This window comes from Etheostoma cragini, chromosome 5, assembly GCF_013103735.1.
Source record: "Etheostoma cragini isolate CJK2018 chromosome 5, CSU_Ecrag_1.0, whole genome shotgun sequence".
Classification (NCBI taxonomy): Eukaryota; Metazoa; Chordata; class Actinopteri; order Perciformes; family Percidae; genus Etheostoma; species Etheostoma cragini.
Genome location: NC_048411.1, coordinates 23,871,465 through 23,890,851, shown reverse-complemented (window position 1 = coordinate 23,890,851; position 19,387 = coordinate 23,871,465). Strand labels below are relative to the sequence as shown.

Sequence of the window (19,387 nt, the reverse complement as noted above, 5' to 3'; positions counted from 1 at the left end):
AACCAAGACACATTGTGTATATTGTTAGGCCTCATCAATGTTTTTAATGCAATAAAACATGCAGAGCAGATTTTTCTGCTTGTATGTATTATTCTTCACTTCTTTTGTTGTCTAATTGCTATGTTAACACTGTTGAATAGTGTGACTGTGTGTTATGTGCACGGGTGTCCTTATCCAACAGGGTACAAAACAGGGAAGCACTCTAAAAACGTTGCTCCATATTGCTACTAGTGATCAAAAAGTCTAGAGGGTGGCTTTTTTTTTTTCTTCTTTTTTTTTTTAAAAAATGTGATCACTTTTTCAACATGCACTTCATTCACAAAACCTCCCCAAACCTCCTTGGAATTTGGAAACAGATGATGGCACAACAAAGAATAATTCCCAGAATGCAGATAGAGAGATACACCTTATTAATCCCATATTGGGAAATTACTGTTACAAGTAGCAAGTTACCAAGGAAAAACACCCATACTCACTCACACACTAACCCAAAATACCAGAAATATGTTCAAAATAATAAATAAGATAACATTTTTTAGATAAGATTAAAACAAATGTTGCCAATAAAGATGAAATGATATATCTGTGTAAAAGTAGCATGAGAGCCAGACTAATCTGCAAGCTTATGCTTTTTGAGTCTCAGGTATTTATCATGTAGTTCCTGAAGGTGCACTCTAATGTCCTAATAATGTTTCTGCTGTCTAGGCAAATGGAGGACAATGGAGACGTGCTAAGTCTGGTGGAGTCGGACGACGAGCAGATCTTTCAAGATGCCGTTCCCCGGTTGCCTCCGTTAACCAACGGACACCACACAACGCTCGTCCAGATACATCGGATCCCATTAAGTATGACCTCATCATGGCAGTTTGCCATTGATTTAAATTGTTTGTGAATGAAGCGTAAAAACATTTGGTAATGGGAAAATGTACCGTTTTGTTTAGGTGATCATGAGGACGCAGAAACAGCTGACACAAGCCCACAGCAGCAGGAAGATACTGGACACAGAGAAGAGCCGGTGGATCTTGTAACATTTTAGGTATTGGGGGTTTTAGAGATGAGTGTTTTTTCATTTTAGGTAAATACTATCCACTCCCAATGACAACGTGAACAAAATTGGTGGAAGGCACATGTAAAAAAAAGAAAAAGAAATCAGCTCTCTTAATTTGTTTTTGTTTTTTTAAACAGGGTTTTGAATTTTCGTGTGAATATTTTTATGATTGATTTGTCTGTACAGCATTTTGAATATGTTCTGATGTTGAGATGTGTGCTGTAAATGAAGCTGCTTAAACTAAATGTGATGTGACAATGGCTTTGGTCATTCATAACTTATTGATTTACGTACATTCCCACTTTGCGCATAGCATTTACAAATTAACTATGAATGTCGCAGTCTAGAACGCAACTCTAGTATGGAACCATTTTAAAAATGTGATGGTGTTTTGTCAGTTAGTCTCATGTGTGTATGATGTAGAGGAGGTTAAAAACTGAAACATGTTTTTTTTTTTCTTCATCTTTATGAAATCAAGTTAACATGAGATTTAGGCAATGGTGAGAGTGAAATATCAAATATCATATCTATTTTTGACTCAGTGTGTCTATCGGTAATATAACAATATTTTGGGCATGCCTTTGTTCCTTGTAAATATTTAATTTATAATCTGGGAGTGAAATCACTGGCAATCGGCATCTAAACATGGTAGCAGTAGCCTATAAGAGAAGAAATACAAAACCGGTCTTACTGTAACACAGTGTGAGTCTAATTTTCCTTTGAATATCCCCTTGAGTAGTTAGAGTTGAATTTATTAAATCAATTACATGGTGTACTGAATATTATTCAGTAACTATCATAAAAACAAGTTAGTTCCAACACAAACATTTTTTTTTTTTTTTATATTCCAAGTGATTGACAACACTTAATTCAACGTGACCATTTTTTCCAATTAAAATATTTAAAGCCAGTATGCCATTTTAATGGCTGTACCAACACATCATCCATCTTCATTTTCTTTTTAATATTTAATATTTATATATATTTTTTAAATCACAGTAGGCTAATTTACATTTGTTATTGGTTTGACGTCTGATTGCTTTTTTGTACTTGGTTTCAGTAGAAGTTAAAATAAAATAAAGTAACACGCTTTTCTGTATTTCAGTCTGACATTTGGACACTCTTTTTTTTTCTTACTTTTTTTTTCATCTTGGCAAGAAAATAAAATGTATGTTCCTAATTTCAACTATCTGAGCTGACCAGCATCATATTTTAATAATTACATCACTGGATGACATAATACATGTGTTTAAACAGTGGATTCCAAAGGGTTTGTTAACATGCATTATCATTTAATGAATAGAAGGGGTGCTGCGTGGCTTTGAGGTTACGTAATAAAAACACGTGACAACGGTATAGCCAATGGTACAACGTGACTTAGCCGGAAATCAGCTGAACATTTCCTATACGGTCTATGACGATTAGTTTCCTACTCGCACATTTTTTACATTGCAAACGCTATCGCAGGTACAAGTTCAGCTCTCTCCGGACAAAACTGTGTCTTGCCTTCGTTGAAATGGACGACTGCAGTCCAACAGGGAGGACAAATTCAGGAAGTTAAAGCGAATAATGTGAAAATAGAAACTATGTGCTCCATGGGAACCAAAGCGGAGCTGCAAATGACGCGTAAGTCACATATAATGAATAATATGAGCTAGGTCATTGCTGTTATTGCAACGTTCCGTAGACAGACGTGTGGGTTATTCAACCATGGCCACGCCAAGACCAAGCAGCTCGATTGGTTGGGGATAAGCATTTGACTTCGAGTGGTTAAGGTTAGGTTAGGGATAGGGGTATATTAGGGTTAGAGTTACGTTACGGGGAATATGGTACACTAAACTGCACGTATAGGCTACCGTTCCGTAACCAGGCAGCGGTAAACCTCCCGAGGATACCGCTCAACTGTGCCCTGGAGGTGGTTTGATAATAATGTGGCGGAGCTGGTGAAGAATGATGTTAATTTATGATGCCTTTATTCCGTCCTCATCCAGTGTCCGAGCCAGCTCTTGTCCTGGAGCTGAAGACCAGGCGTCCTCCGTCCTTGGAGGGCCGAGCGGGATGTGAAACCTGGAGCGTGGACTTCTCCCCGGACGGAGCCTGGTTCGCCTGGTCGATGGGACACGGGATCGTCTGGGTGGTCGCCTGGCCTCTCGACTCCGAGTAGGTTGACCTGGACATTTAATCCACACGCGATGCATTCAGGTGTCCCTCGTACGTTCGGGCTTGAGTGACAAGGGTAGGAGTAACATGGTGGCTGTTTATCCATGGAAGAAATCAAGCCACATAGACATGGAACAAGGCTATCAAAGACCTATTATAACTAAAAGTAAAGAATGATAAAGCCTAAATATGATTGTAGAAGAATACCTTTTTCTTTGCAGAATTTGTCAAAAATATAAAATGCTAAAATGACTGTCACCATCAGTTTCTGGGCTGGTTTTTATATCATGAAGACCCAAAGTGTTACAGATAAACAAAACTTTGTGCGATAAATTGTCAAATGAGTGAATTAAAAAGCACCTAAATGCAGCATAATTGAATCACCTTCTCCAGCTTCACACCTGTCTACACTGAGTTTCTTTTTATTTTATTTGCATTCTTGATGCTCTTCTCACAGAGACAGTCAGAATGGAGAGACTGACCGAGGGGACAAGAGCTTCAGCTGTGGTCATCCAGTGTGGGGCCTTGCCTTCGGACCCAGACCTCCAAAATCAGCTGCTGCACCACGCCCAGCTGAAACATCATCAAAGTGGAACAAAAGCCTGCTTCTGGCCACCGGTTTGGAGAACGGGGTGATCAAAATCTGGAATGTGTTAACAGGTGAGATCTTTATTTCTACTGCTGAGGATGTCACCTGAGCTGTTTTTAGATGTGACAAGTATCTTGTGGCTGATGTTTTTGCTTTTTATGTATTTTCAGGTGATCCTGTATTTGATCTCCATGGACACGAAGGTGTTGTTAGGGACCTGGTCTTCCCTCAGAACGGGACACTCACACTTATTTCATCTTCTCGGGACAAGACATTGAGAATTTGGGACCTGGCTCAGAAAGGTTTGTGTAGTTTTGTGTATTTTATTTTTACGGATGTAAAGTCCAGATTCGCCACTTCCGCAACAACTAAATCCTTACAGAAATCATTTTTCAACTAGAATAAGAACAGTCATTTTTTCACCTCCTCTTCTATCTGTGCCAAGACCATATTGAGTTGTGTTCACAAACAATCCTTGCTGATGTGACTCTTAGTGTTTACTTATCAAAATGCAGTGCAAACTAATGTCCCATGGCTAAATAGTGTAAGTAGATAGTTGTTTACATTCAGGGTGAATAGATAAGAACCATTACATTATGAGATATCGTCCATTACAGTACTGTAATCTTTACCCAAAGCATACCACATGTTTTGATATTAATTTCCAACCTTTCAGGCAGCCAGTGGGTTTATTAAATGCCAGTCAGGAATGATATTGGTAATTCATTTAATTGGTAATCCATTCCAGAACCCATTTTAACAGTTTTTGTCTTGTCAAAGTAATATAATCATAAAGCTTTTAATGGAATAAAAAAGAAAACGTGTTCTTGTTGGTGTGTTCAAACACAGAGGGGAAATCTGACAATCAAGCGTTCTCCTAATTTTACAAATTAGGATAAGGTCTACCTTGCCATTTTCGAAGCTGTCCCCTGAATCTAACACAAATGATATTTCCAGCTCAAATCTTTAGAAATGCATGAAACTATCAATGTGACATTTATGGTGTACATGTTTCCATATTACTTGTGCTCAGTTTCTGGTTCGCTGACAACATTGCTCATGAACACATCCTTTTTGTCAGCTGACTGGACTCTACAATGTCATAGAATTCTTTAACGCATCTACATGAAACTTTCCCTTGTCAAACAAAGCCGTGACTTGCTCTCTGGGAGGTGTTACCCAACAGATTTCAAGCTTCTGAATTTCATACTATACATGAATCATATTGTACTTTATATGGGCTGAAACCAGCGGCTGCCTGGAATGTTGGGTTTCAGTCTGGTATGCATTCATCAACAGTGGGAAATAGCATAGAAAATAGTGTGTGAAATTTCAGTTTTTTAAATCCTCAGTTACACAGAATGTGTAATCATCACTTCACCTCTGTGTTTTGTCACCGTGCTGTCCAGCTGAACTAAACCTCCTGTTCGAATGTATGAGGTTAAAGAAAAGTGTTCACGTTTACACACAAACGAGTCACGTTCTCCACCACATCAGAAGATTGTGTGAATGTTGTTTTGGGATGATTTTGCTGTGTGCCTCATTCAGTTCAGTGAGACTTTGTCTTCTGTCTGCTGAAGGCAAAAAGGTGCAGGTGCTTTCTGGCCATAAAGACTGGATCAGCTGCTGCTGTGTATCATCAGACTGCAGCATGATTGCGTCCGTTGGCAGATTTGACAGAGTGAGTAATGTCATTTTAAAGTATGTTGTTTCATCTTCAATGTAAAGCCAGACATTGTAACAACAACAAAAAAAATTGCATGACTGAATGATAAGATATGAAAACCTTTATTTGTCCCACAGTGGGGAAATTGCTATCTACAAAGACAAGAGCAGAGAGAGATAAGTGTACATAAACAAGTGGCAAACAAAGAACTACCCGTTCTTACAGTAAAATGATCCTGAAGGACTTTATTTTCAAATACTAATATATACTTTTGTGCATTTGTTTTTATGTTTTTATATATTTTTTTTATTATCTGTGTAGACAAAACTACAATACTTCTAAATATCTAAGCTGTCCAAAATCTTTCTGACAGAACAAAGCTCTTTTATCCATCTTTGTCCTCCTCCGTTTTCCACAAGTAACCATAATTGTGCAAAAGGGGCAAAAATTTAGCATTTCAGTTCAGTAGAATAGTGAGGGTCAAATGAAGCTTCGCAAACCACTTTTTCATTTCTGAGCTCACTAGATGGCGCAAAGAAAAAGGTTAAAAGAATGGCAATTTAGTGTGTTTTCAACCCTTTGTTGAACAGAGAGCGCCATCCAGTGAGCTCAGAAATGAAGCAGTGGTTTGCGAAGCTTCATTTGACCATCACTACAGTAGAATGGGACGCTCTTCTGTTGCTCGACTTAGATTCAGGATGACAAGTTTTTTTTTTAACCAATGCAAATAATTATTTTCCAAAGAATTTTAGCTTTTATAAGCTTTTGATCACAAGTCTTTCAATTATTATAGCCATATTTCTTGAAACTTAAGGTCCAGGTGGGAAGTTACCATGTCAAACTGGTACAACCTCAAAATGCAATTATGAACCTGATAATGAGCTTAATATGGGCACATTAAGATCTTTCTTTCCAGTGCAGTTGTGTTGTAGGTGAGTTTGGTTGAGTCTGTTGCTCCAGAGCATGCAGTGATCTGGTTATCTTCATCTGCTCTTGTGTTTGGTTGTTATGAGACGGACAAACCGTTTAGAAGTTGGGTTCTTTGTTTTCTTTGTTCAGAGAAATTTGGTGCACTGGTTAGCTCTTCCCACTCATGTAAAACTGCTAGTTTCACACCTTCTTATTTGCCCAAAAAAGTAGACCGCTTAACAGTGTTGACAGTTTTTGCCAATTGCTCACGCATTTGTCACAGAATGTGGCTCATTGCGTCAAAACTCTTCACACAAGCCAAATAAGACAATATCTCACTTCTATTAAAAATGAACCTCCTGAAATCTAAAGGTATCAATCCTTTTTCAAAATGCCAAAGCAGCAACACACTGATGTACTTTATACAAAACTCTGCTGTCTTTACTACGTGTATTCGTATTTTCTCATACAGGCTTCTGTGAAAGATCATCTACTTACATTTCAAAGAACGCAAAAATAGAAAGGCTTCAGAAAAGAAAAAACAGTTTTATTTTTCCCATTGCAAAAAAACAAGAAAGTAGAATTACAGTACAGCAATAAATACAATATGTTACTGTAAACAAACAATGCAAATAAATGCAGTAAAATTATACAATGCAATTGTGAGAAAAAAAAAAAAAAAAAAAAAGGTTTTAGGGTGGATAGGTTATGGATCCCGCCTTATGTAATGGTCTGGCCTCCTACTCCTCTACTTCTTTCTCTTCCTCTCACTCTCACTGCCTCCATGGTCACTAAGTTCTCACTAAGGTATATTCGTAGTGCTCAGGTTCAGACTGACTAATGTTAAATTATTGTCTAATGTTGCCAATTTCTGCAAAAACTGTAATTCAAGACTTTAAGATCACACTGGCCCAATCCCAAAGTGAGCCCTGAGGACTAAAGACTCACAGACTTAATTATTGTCAGGTGCTGAGTGTAGAAATTGTAATTTCAATAAAAAAACCGCATACATTTAAATTTTAATTTCAAATTTAAGTGAGTGTGTGTGTGTGTGAGGCCACATGGGCTCAGATAGGTATAAATGGGATTGGAACAGCACTTTATTAGATCTCGTTACCTTGGACACATTTTCATTTTACGATTGTTGCTTTTCACATGGCCGAGGCCCAGGAGACGGCTGGCTGATGCCAAATGTTCTAATTCTTTAACAATCTGGACAACAGGTCCGTTCCGTGGTTGTGTGTCGTGCTGTTATTTACCTTTTTTTGTAATTTTTGAATTCCCCACGGTCTCCGCGGTAAACACTTTCAACTGTTGGTAATTCCCTTTTGGTGAAGTTTGCATCAATGCAGACTCATGGAAAGGGTTCGAAGAGTGTGTACTCAAACCCTCGCTCCCTTTTGAAATTCCACATTGCTCCAGCCTTTGGGTTTGGGCCAAAAGCACTTTAAACTGTGCTGCATGCTCCAGCCGGTCCTGATGACATTCACTGAGTCAGTACAGTGAAAATCGAATCGCTAGATTCTCTGACGTTGCAAAGTCTGCAGTAAATACCCCAGGGCAGAAGACTTTGAGCCTGGCCTTTGACTGAACGTACGCTAATCATTTCAAATTAAAAACCGCAATCCTTACAGCGGTGTATGGAGACTCGTTAACCCGTTGTGATTTTACTTTCATCAGATGGTGTGTCTGTGGAGTCTGCGGTCATATACGTTCATCAGGAACCTGTCAGGAGGGCTCCACAAGACCTTGTACCTCCTGTCTTCCTGTGACTTCTCTCCTGACGGAGCAGTGCTCGCCACGGCAGCTTTCAGTGGCTCCAGCTGGTGGATCGACCTCTGGGACCCGTACACTGCAGAGAAACTGGCCACTCTGCTGTAAGTTTACACCCAGCTTTCAGTCTCAAAATGTACTGAATATCTGGTATTGTAAATGGAAAGCATGTGTTTTCCTAAAAGTCATATCCCAGACCTTCACATGGGTGGCAAATGCATCTTGGCCTGCACTTCTTTGACGCCCACTACAACAATAAATAGCATCTCCAGCACTTTCGGTAAAAAGTTTCAAATCCAAAACTTTATATTGCTCAAAGAAATGGGATTTGGAGTTTTATTTTTTTATAGTTTTCACCAGAACTGAGCAAAGTAGTTCCACAAGTTTGAAACCGGGATCCAAAAGGCATACTACACTATCACCGTTTACAGCTGATGCAAAGTACGTGTCCTATGTCTCGTGCAACCTGTTTTCTGGTTTATTGTTTGTATGTAATATGAAACTTAACATCCAAGTCTTAAGCATTAATGATGTCTGACCATGGTTACCTAGTACAGGGCAATATCATTCTTAAAATCTCCTGTATCTTTTATTTACAGTGATTATGCTGAAGATTACAGGCAAAAACAAATCTCAGCAATACAGTTCTCTCCCAACGGGTTGTACTTGGCAATGGTGACTGACGACAGGTGAGTAGTTTATCAACAACATCTCATGCATCTTTTGTGCAAATGTTTGGTACACTGGACAGAATGTTGTGTGTGTGTGTGTGTGTATGTAATAAATATATATCTACATACATACTGATGTGATGTGTTCCCAGGGCTCTCCGGATCTGGGAGCCGGGGCAGAAAGGCATGGTGATGCAGACGAAAGTGGACAGAGACTCTAACGGACTCTGCTGCAACTACCATCCACGAGGGGGAGTGGTCGCCACAGGGTAAAACATCCTTTAAAACATCTGTCAAAATTTCAATATGAAACCTACTGCATGTAGACTTTAAAGGTGGATTTAGAAATAACCAACATCTCATGTCACCAAAAGATTGCAACATCATTTTAACCCAAATACACTTGTGATTTTCAGCTTAAAAGATGTATCCCTTTCTAGTAAAAGCCCTGCATTGAAAATGTTACTTAAGTATTGAAAGTACTAAATGCAGAAAAATCCTCACATTTTAGAAACTGGAAATGACAAACACTTCTGTTTAATTGCCTAATCACGTCAGCTGGACTTGTAGGCCGTTATGTTGTTGGGTAGTTTAATTTATAATTAAACATAGTATTTTATGAAGTACATGTTTATGTGCAAAAATCTTAATTTGTAAAGAAGCTAGTAACGCAATCTGTCAGATGAATGAAGTGGAGTAAAAAATACCATATTTCCCTCTGAAATGTAGAAAGTGCCATGAAAAGAAGTAAAGTACGTCAAATTTGTACTTGAGTAAATGTGTGGTTACGTTCCACCACTGCCCCCTTGTGACAGAACCAGAGACGGTCACGTGAGGTTCTGGAGGGCGCCCAGGACTGTGCCCAGCCTGTGCCACCTGTGTCGATCCATTCTGCGCCACTCGGTCTCCACCCACCAGATGGAGCCGCTGCCCCTCCCCAAAAGGATTCTCGAGTACCTCACCTACAGAAACATCCCCAACCACCTAGAGACCTGCTGCTCCTCAGATGAAGAGGAGTGGCTTAAATAGGAACCTTACCCACAAGAACTGACATTTACAGCTAGTGATTGTCACGCATCAGCTCATATTAATACTAAAAGCCTCTTGTGTGCCGTTTGAGATATTCCCAAAGCTGGATATAGCACAGGAACCGTCTCTTACTATAATCTATTTCACGATGCAACATTCCTTCATTTAGGATTTCATTTATTGCACTATTACTGTATGATGATACATAAACTCAATGTTTTCATGTGAATTGAATATCAACATTTTATATTAATTTATTGTGTAAATATATGTATATATATATTTCTGTTCATCATAAAACAGCACTTCTACAGTACTGTACTTGCACATGTTGATAAGAAAACTATTAGAAAAATGTATTAAACCAATTCAAACACGTGTACATGTCCAAGACGTATTGTTACAGTTGAATATGTTAATTTGTGAACAGTGTTTTCTGTTGGAGATGGTGAGTCCCTTTGGGGTGGACTTTTTTAAAAACTATAACATGTACAGGAAGATATAACAAAGGAGAGGGAAAAAGCATAATGCGCACTTTAATACATTTTCAATGGATGAATTGGTGAAAGAAAATTGATCCTATGCTAGTAACTAGATTAACAGTTTTCCAAATCCATATTTTAAGTGCACAAAAGGATACATCTTTTGTTACTAGAGTTGCCCCTGATACATCTTTTGTTACTAGAGTTGCAAACGACCAGATTCCATTTTGCTCTGTTTGTGTGCAGAAGTGAGTGACTCAGATAGCTGCCAGCATTTCTATCTTCACTGTACATCAACTCAGTGGAGCAATTGTTTTCTTTCTAAATAGCCATACTTAAGTTATTCAAACAATGTGTACTGATCAGTGATGGAAGCACCAAGGAATTGGTAAAAAGGTTTTTTTCTCCAGTGGTTTAAGTTCAAGAGACAGAATTGGGGGGGGGGGGGTGTTAACTGTATCTAGGAGGCCTCGCTGACCACAAGATCTCTAACTGCCTGGAATGCTGCAACCATGGAGCTGAGCTGGATCTTCTCATCGGTTCCAGAGGCGAGTCGGTGTCTGAGGAGATGAAGCACAATAAGTACAAATGCAACATTTCCCAACATCTGGATGGCTTCATTCTGTTTTGATTACTTGTATTTAATGTAAATATTGATTTAGGTGATGAAGCATGAGTGATCTCACTTACTCAATGTCAGCCAACTTGATGAGCAGACCTATCCGAATGGCTGGAGGAAAGTCCACTGGCAAAAGAGAAAAAAAAGAATTCAAAAACTTTCTTAGACAACTCTACTTTTGAAGTTGCAAAAAAAGACAAACTCATACCAATCCTAAAAAAAACTTCCATTATTTCCCACAATCATTATCTTAAACCTTTGCCAGTAGTGAACAAAAAACAGCCAACTACACAGTGTGAACAATGTATAATTATACCTTTGCCTTTTTATAGGAAAACTCTTATTTGAAACACACTAACATAGTACCTGGTTTTACTAAATCTAGACACCGTATATTTTCCTGGGAGAAATCTGCAGTGGCCTTACCTCTGTGTATGAGCAGATGAACCTCGGTGAGGATATCTTGCAGAGCCAAACCTTTCAAAGTCTTTAACTGAAGGATTTCTGTGAGTCAGGAGTTAAAGAGTTGCAAAAGCAAACTGAACTGGTGTTGGTCGGTGTCTTGCTTTACAATTTTTAAAGGGTTTGCCAATCAAATCCTGGAACCTCATTTTAAATCATGCAAAACATGTAGAGCATGTGTTGCTGCAATGGTCAGCTATTTGAGGGCCCCGTTTGAAATTGAGTTGTTTAAGACTATTTTTTGAATCAAATTTAAGACGTTATAAGACCTTTATGAATGAAATTTAAGACCTTTATCACAACATCAACAAAGCACCAAATTAATTTTTTTTCCTTGTATTCGCTAAACTTGCACTTCCTCACAGCTAAAGAATAAAATCTGTTTTATGTCTGCTGTACAATCCCAAAGAGGCTTGAGCCAAATACATGAAAGCTGATTGGCTGCAATATAAGTTGCCTGCTGGTCTCATTTGAAGTCGTAATACAGCAAAATTATATTTGGACTAGCGAAAGAAAGAACTACAACACCACGGAATAAACAAAAAGAGCATTAGAGCTAGTGTTGCATGGACATAGGAAAATGAAGGCCTATTGAAAATGATTTAAGCTCTAGAACACAATACTTGTTAATTAAATTAAAAGACTGATTTTGAATTTTTAAGACCCAGCAGAAACCCTGTTATTAACTGGCTGATTAAGTACATTTAGCTACAACTAGCTTCTATCAAGTATTACCAGTTGCAAAAAAAATGCACATCTTTGTTAAATGCATCTTTAACATGTTTAGCTTTTCTAAATAAGACAAAACACACTGGTTCACATTTCACAAGATGGAATAAAAGCTTGTAGGTTATAGGAAACATCCAACATGAAGGATACGCTTGTACGCTGTGGTGAAGTCTTTGTTGAGGGACCAGTCCAGAATGTTGGCTATATCTGAGCGGAGGGGGTGCCCCGTGCAGGTGTACACTGTGTCCTCTGTGACCTTCCCGTACGCCATATTGGTGCTCTAAAAAAACAAAACAAATAAACAATCACACAGGTGAAATACAGTTAGTTAAGGATGTAACGATACACTCAACTCACGATTCGACACATGATTATAAGTCCATGACACAAGTTTCACATTTTTAACAGAAAGAGCTGCAGACAAATGACCGAAAAATTAGCCCTTTATTTACTCTTTTACTTAAAAGTGAAACTGAAATTGAACTTCATCTTCCCAAATCAGAATTACTTAATGAACTGTGATTTTTATTTTTTTTTTAACTGAAGACAGAAACTAGGTTTCCATCCACTTGTCAATCAAATTCTCTGAATTTCATTAAACAAAAAAAACTCATGCAAATAGAGCTGGTGAAAGTGTGTTTCCATCCATTGGCTTTAAATTGAATAAAACCTGTGCGTAATGACATCACATGCTGTTTTGCGATCAAATTGATATATTAAATTGATTTGAGTCATTTTATGGTATTTCCCTTCATTTGACAACATTCAAGCAAACATTTGCAAAGTTAGATCGCACCGTCTACTTACATGTGAATAATAATTGCAGAAGTTGTAATAGTGCTACCGGTCACCGGTTGACACTACTGCTCAAATGTTTGGGGTCACTTAGAAATTTCCATTGCACTCCATAATAGACAAAATACCAGCTCAGATCAGTTGCATTGTTTTTTTAAGCAGGGCAGCAGTTTTCAGATTACATTTTTTGCTTACATACTGTAATTGCAAAATGGTTCTCCAAAGTTTTTTTAAATGATAGATTGTAAACAGAATGTGCCTTTGGAACATTGGATGAATGGTTGTGGATTATGGGCAATGTAGATATTGCATTAAAGATCAGCCAACCACTCAGATCAGCTGGTATTCTGTCTATAATGGAGTGGTATGGACTTTTTTTAAGTGACCCTAAACTTTTGACCGGTAGTGTGCCTACCTGGGGTGGATAAGGCGCGTGAGATCTTGCTGCGTAACCATAGAGTGCACCTTGTGCCACAAGTGTATGGCGCAATAGACGGAACTCGCGTCCTGATTGGACCCCTTGCTGAAGGCTGCAGGGATTTTGTCAATAGAAAGGGCTGGCTATCTATATCACTTAATTCACATAAAATGTGGATGGAAACATAGCTATAGTCCCATCTGAAATCAAACCAGTGAAATCTAAAGTAGATTACACCCTAAGATGTTGTTACATCCCCTACAGAGAGTTCTTTTACTCTTCTACATCATCATAATGTAATAACATGTGTACTGTATTTCTTTTTCAGCTGTTTTCAAACCACAATATGAATGAAAACACTGACACTTCAGCGACACACCGCCACGAGGCACAATGGTCAAAAGGAGCTTTAGGTCGTACCTGCAGTATGTTGAGGGATCGTCGCATATCACCTGATGATAAGGTCACAATGGCCTTCATTCCACCTGGATTTATGTCAATACTGCCAAAAAACAAAATCGTTCTTTCAATCAAAAGTCGGATCAATGTGAAGCTAAAGTTTGTGACATGCATCATATTAAACAAAAATGCATTATTGTCAAACTGCGATGCCTCTGTACGACTACCACACACGGGAAACATTGATTTTACACTACTGTACTATATATGACTAAACCAAATAGATGCTTATTTCCCAATTAACCATATTGATTGCTGTTACAAAGAGGATATCATTTTTCTCTCTTTCCTTCTTAATTAGTCAACTACTCACTTTTTTAAGGCATAACTCTTGCCAAAATGCAACCAAAGGTGTTTTGTGAAGGTACCTGAGTCAAACTTTGGTTTAAAAGCATATTTACGACAAAAACTTTACCGTATTCTCGTTTTTGGTCAAATGGCCTTTTGACTCGGGGCATTTTTAGCTTAGCCTCAAAATAGCTATTTTTAAAACACTAAGAAGGCTTGACACAACATGAAACTTTGCTCACCATGGACTCTACACATGAACTCCAGCTTTGAGGACATTGTTTTGGTAGAAAGAATTTACTAAAAAGAAGGCTACAACTCACTGTAGCCGTTGCTTTTTCAGTCGCCAGTCAAAAATAGTCGAGGGAGGAGAGTAAAGATGGGAAGCTCCTAAAGCTTAGTTCCATATAAATGCATGGATAATTTCTTGTTTTGTTGTTAGTGAAACACAATTTTGACCTTGTAGTTGATCAAGAGCCTCATATTAGAATGTCATTTCCTCCTATGGAGTCCGTTCATTTGCATTTAGATATTACCTATTTATGACTGGGAGAATGTCGGCTAGCGTAAACAGTAACCGCTAACGAGAGTTGTTCAAAACCTTTTTATAGTAAACTCTGAACACAAACAAGGTTCACAATGCAGGAGTTCATGTGTAGAGCCCCTGGTGACACTCTGAGCAAAGTTTCATGTTGTGTCGAGCCTTCTTAGTGTTTCAAAAATAGCTTGCATAAAAGTGCCCCTAGCACTCCCATTCAAAAGGCCATTTGGCCAAAAAACAAGAACACAGTAAATCTTTAAAATGAAAGTTTGATCCGGGTACATTCACAAAAGACCCTTGGTTGTATTTTGGCAAGAGTTACAGTTTAAGTCCCAATCAGTCCCAGAAAGAAAACTAATAGAAAATATGGTGAAATTTGTCCAAAAAGTAACATTATGCTAACAACATGTTTCATTAAAAACCCAAACACACAGCACCTTGAAAGCCCTTCTAACACAGATCGTTTCAACAGTAGATGGAGATGAAACATTCAAAACACACTCACCTCTCCTGCTGTACTACATACTCCAGACGAGGGATCATCTGGTCATGGGTCAGCGGGCCAAAGCGAAATCTTGTGCATCGCGACTGCAGAGCTGGGATGATCTTGGACAGGTAGTTGCAGATCAGACAGAATCGAGTGTTCTCTGTAAACTTTTCAATCACTGAGACAAAAAGAGACAGAAGGAGATGGAGTGAAGGATAGAGAGAGATGAGAGCAGGAGAAACATAAGTTAGAAATCAATGCAACTTAAAAAACGTGAAAAATACAACGTTGCGGTTAAGAAGCCAAAATTAAAATGCTATCTGACATGTCTCGGGTATTCTTAAAGTTGTCTTATACAACTTATTTTTAAACCCAAATCAGTCAAATCTTTAAAAAAAAGTTTTTAATTCTTGTTGACAACATGTCACGGTTACGTTACTTCACCAAGAAACAAGATGTGTGTAGTGGATGTTTAATAGATGACTCAAGCTTATTTCATAAAAACAATTATTGATAGATAGATTTCACAAGACAAAGTGTTCCAGGAAATCAATAGTTAAAACCAAATCTCCTGATAGGTATTGCTTTTTAGAATAATTATCAGGGTGTACCAGCAGATATGCTGTTTTTCACCAGTAACCAAATTGTCTGGCTGCTCAGTGGGCCGTATGGCTCACAGTGGGCAATACCCGGCCGAACAGATGGCTTACCTCGCCGCAATGCATTCTGGGCATCCTGGGTCATGGCATCGGCCTCGTCCAGTATCACCAACTTGAAACCCTTCCTGGAAGACAAGATGGATGGACAAAACGGCAGCAGTTTAGACAATTACCCTTGCAGTTATAGACTGCAGATAACATGCATTTCTGAATAGAATGTATGTGTACAAGTGTTGTACGTGGATTTTAAGTCTTACTTGAAGATGGTCCTGGTGCTGGCAAAACTCAGAATGGGACCTCGTACAACATCAATACCTCTGTCATCCGACGCGTTTAGCTGCAAAAAAAAAAATTGTAATCAAAACAAAGAACCACATGGCTTTGTCGCTATACTACAGAAGATGTTAATTTAAAAGAGAAGCCCAATAAACCAAATGTTTGTAACGAGGAGTTGTAGTGCACCTCCAACACCATGGAGTTGAACTCTTTTTCCTTGTACAGCTGTTTAGCACAGGCGAGGATGGTGGAGGTTTTCCCTGTTCCAGGGGGGCCATAGAACAAGAGATGGGGAAGCTTTTCCTCACTAATAAACTTCTGGACTGAAAAGATGAAAAACAGGTGTAAAAACAAGGAAACTAAATAAACAGTCTGAATATGACCTGGTCCTTCTAAATGGTATTATTCATTTGAAACATGAGGACAATCATTTGCTTCCTTACTGTTAATTACTGTTACTTGCAGTACGGCTATAGTAAACAACAAAGACAAGAGTCAGCAACACTGACAGAGCAGAGAAAGTGATTCCTGCAAAGGTTTATGACTTTAGAAAAGTAATTATCTTTCTTACAACTGGGTAATCCACATGTATGTACTATTAAGTGCTACAGAAGGATTATATATCTATTCTGGCAGTCCACATACTTACTGGTGCTTAGAATATCTTTGTGTGAGATCAGATCATCAAGTTTCTGTGGTCTGTATTTTTCAACCCTGGAATATGGAGCATAAAGACATCGTTCATTAATACGGTTCTTATTATTAATCATAATAATTACTTCTAATTGCTATACATAATGCTTGCAACACCGTAAATAAAGCACAAGTTCCCTTGCATTAGTAACTCAAAATAACATTGACAACTTTTTAACTCCAAAAGAATTAATTCCCTGCATAACGTTACCGGTGTCACGGTAAACTACAGAACTAACTTTATTCAGAGTTTGTCTTTTTTTAAACCGTCTTAGTCAGAGATTTAGGGTAGGATTATTTATGACCTGTTAGAAATCTCAAATTGTTGGGGTATCGCTTTTCAATTCGGGAACAATATTTTGCACCATGCATTACTAAATCAAACAAAATGTCAACTTTTTCATAGTTTCACCCTGGACGCAGAAACCTTTCCGATGAGGCAGTTGTTTCAGGTGGCAACAAGGTAACGCTAGATGCATTGACTATAGCTATTATTATGCAAGCCGAATTAAAGAGTAGCTCACATGGCTCCATTTGTATTATTCGTTTTAAGAGTAATATCTATATCGATTTATAAATACCTAAAAAAAAGCTAACGTTAGTACATGTACCCTAACAAGCAGCTGCGAGCTGAATCTCCAACCCCTAACGTTGGTAACATTAGCTAGCTGGCTAACGTTACATTATAAAGCTAGCTAGCACTATTTCAACCTTTGTGATGCACGTCTTTCAACTCACCATGGTAAGTTCCTGGCCTGTAACGGCACTTTACTTGTAGAAGTCATGTTTCCCGTGATCTGTGAGATCAGCTCCAAGCTGTTTTAAATTATTAGCTACTTTTACAATTTCAAGCACTTTCGCTCTGGTGGCTTTGTTTGGCGCGCTCCACAACAAAAACGTGCGTCAAACGTCACGGCGTACAACAAATCGGATCACTTAGCCAGTTCATATGGGCGGAGCCTCGGTGACATGAATGCCCACTGTAAAAAGTGTGTGAGGAATGAAAATAATGTCACACATTTCTACTTTATTTCTTGGTCCACTTCCTAAATACATCTTTTGGAACAAATATCTTATTGAAAACATTTGATATCATTAAATCATTAAATCAAGAGTCAGCTAAATATGCTGTTCTATCTTTGAAGGCTTTCTTGCTCTACCATCTCGTGTTTTCAACTGGGCTGGAACCATGGACTGTATGTACATAAATACATACAAATGATAATCTACAATGTAATAGATTATCCCTGAATGCATCAAAACTATGAATAATCACATATGGAATTATGTAGGCTACTTAACAAAAAAGTGTGAAACAACTGAAAACATGTCTTATATTCTAGTTTCTTCATAGTAGTCACCCTTTGCTTTTTTCATAGCGCTGCAAAACCTTGGTGTTCTCTCACTGAGCTTCATGAGGTAGTCAACTGAAATGGTTTTCACTTCACAGGTGTGCCTTGTCAGGGTTAATTTGTGGAATTTCTTGCCTTATTAATGGAGTTGGGACCATCAGTTCTGTTGTGCAGGAGTCAGGTTGATACACAGCCGACAGCCCTATTGGACAACTGTTAGAATTCACATTATGGCAAGAACCAATCAGCTAAGTAAAGAGAAACGAGTTGCCATCATTACTTCAACAAGAAGTGAAGGTTAGTCAGTCCGGAAAATTGCAAAACCATCAAGTGCTACAACCAAACTGGCTCACATGAGGACCGCCCCGGGAAAGGAAGACCAAGAGTCACCACTGCTGCTGAGGATAAGTTCATCTGAGTCACCAGCCTTAGAAATAACAAGTTAACAGCAGCTCAGATTAGAGACCAGATGAATACCAAACAGAGTTCTAGCAACAGACACATCTCTAGAACAACTGTTAAGAGGAGACTGCGTGAATCAGGCCTTCGTGGTCAAATAGCAGCTAGGAAACCCCTGCTAAGGAAAGGCAACAAGCAGAAAAGATTTGTTTGGGCCAAGAAACACAATGAATGGACATTAGACCAGTGGAAATCGGTGCTTTGGTCTGATGAATCCAAGTTTAAGATCTTTGGTTCCAACCACTGTGTCTTTGCGCGACGGAGAAAAGGTGACTGGATGGATTCTACATGCCTGGTTCCCACCGTGAAGCATGGAGGAGGAGGTGGGATAGTGTGGGGGTGCTTTGCTGGTGACACTGTTGGGGATTTATTCCAAATTGAAGGCATACTGAACCAGCATGGCTAGCACAGCATCCTGCAGCGACATGACATGCCATCCCATTTGTTTTGCGTTTAGTTAGATGACCCCAAACACACCTCCAGGCTGTGTAAGGGCTATTTGACCAAGAAGGAGAATGATGGAGTGCTGCCCATCCACAATCACCGGACATGAACCCAATCGAGATGGTTTGGGGTGAGCTGGACCGCATAACAAAAGTACTAAAAATGCCCCACCACTGTCCCCCTGCCTCATGGGAAATGACATTGCTGTGTAGAGTAAATAAAAAAATATTTTTTTCTAGATTATTCCATCACTTTTATGGTTCTAAAAAATTATACAACAATTCAGTAGGCTTGTCTTAGCCTAAACACATACACACATTCCTCTAGGTTTTACTGCAATTAAAAACATGCCCATTACTAGCCCTCATACATTAGCTTT

The 19,387-nt window shown here is 38.7% G+C and overlaps 3 protein-coding genes and 1 long non-coding RNA gene across 5 annotated transcripts in view; 3 read left to right on the top strand and 1 right to left on the bottom strand.

The window, feature by feature from the left end:
• vsig10 (V-set and immunoglobulin domain containing 10) overlaps nucleotides 1-2,152 on the top strand; it is a 9,668-nt gene extending 7,516 nt beyond the window's left edge. The window contains exons 8-9 of the mRNA XM_034871947.1: nucleotides 706-845; nucleotides 942-2,152. Coding sequence (XP_034727838.1) covers nucleotides 706-845; nucleotides 942-1,036 — 235 coding nt within the window. The 3' untranslated portion in view covers nucleotides 1,037-2,152. The remainder of the gene's footprint in view (nucleotides 1-705; nucleotides 846-941) is intronic.
• A 281-nt stretch (nucleotides 2,153-2,433) lies between these two features.
• On the top strand, nucleotides 2,434-10,223 carry wsb2 (WD repeat and SOCS box containing 2). The gene is made up of 9 exons (XM_034871948.1): nucleotides 2,434-2,674; nucleotides 3,040-3,208; nucleotides 3,666-3,868; nucleotides 3,968-4,099; nucleotides 5,378-5,478; nucleotides 8,053-8,249; nucleotides 8,745-8,834; nucleotides 8,969-9,085; nucleotides 9,632-10,223. The coding sequence occupies exons 1-9, from the start codon at nucleotides 2,635-2,637 to the stop codon at nucleotides 9,843-9,845; spliced, it is 1,263 nt and encodes a 420-aa protein (XP_034727839.1). The 5' UTR covers nucleotides 2,434-2,634; the 3' UTR covers nucleotides 9,846-10,223.
• A 295-nt stretch (nucleotides 10,224-10,518) lies between these two features.
• Nucleotides 10,519-17,688, bottom strand: rfc5 (replication factor C (activator 1) 5). 2 transcript variants are annotated; one of them, XM_034871951.1, is made up of 12 exons: nucleotides 17,492-17,688; nucleotides 16,710-16,774; nucleotides 16,247-16,383; nucleotides 16,042-16,121; nucleotides 15,836-15,909; nucleotides 15,144-15,303; nucleotides 13,771-13,852; nucleotides 12,288-12,417; nucleotides 11,373-11,450; nucleotides 11,018-11,072; nucleotides 10,767-10,887; nucleotides 10,519-10,728 (listed from the first exon to the last, which is right to left on the bottom strand). In XM_034871951.1, exons 1-11 carry the CDS (start codon nucleotides 17,536-17,538, stop codon nucleotides 10,788-10,790), a joined length of 1,008 nt encoding a protein of 335 aa, XP_034727842.1. In that variant the 5' UTR covers nucleotides 17,539-17,688; the 3' UTR covers nucleotides 10,519-10,728; nucleotides 10,767-10,787. The 2 variants fall into 2 exon arrangements, with proteins under 2 accessions (XP_034727842.1, XP_034727841.1); XM_034871950.1 differs by having other exon boundaries at nucleotides 10,519-10,887.
• Nucleotides 12,362-13,598, top strand: LOC117944814. Its single transcript, XR_004656673.1, has 2 exons — nucleotides 12,362-12,514; nucleotides 13,539-13,598. It is a non-coding gene; the product is annotated as an uncharacterized LOC117944814 (long non-coding RNA).
• Nucleotides 17,689-19,387: the final 1,699 nt, after the last annotated feature.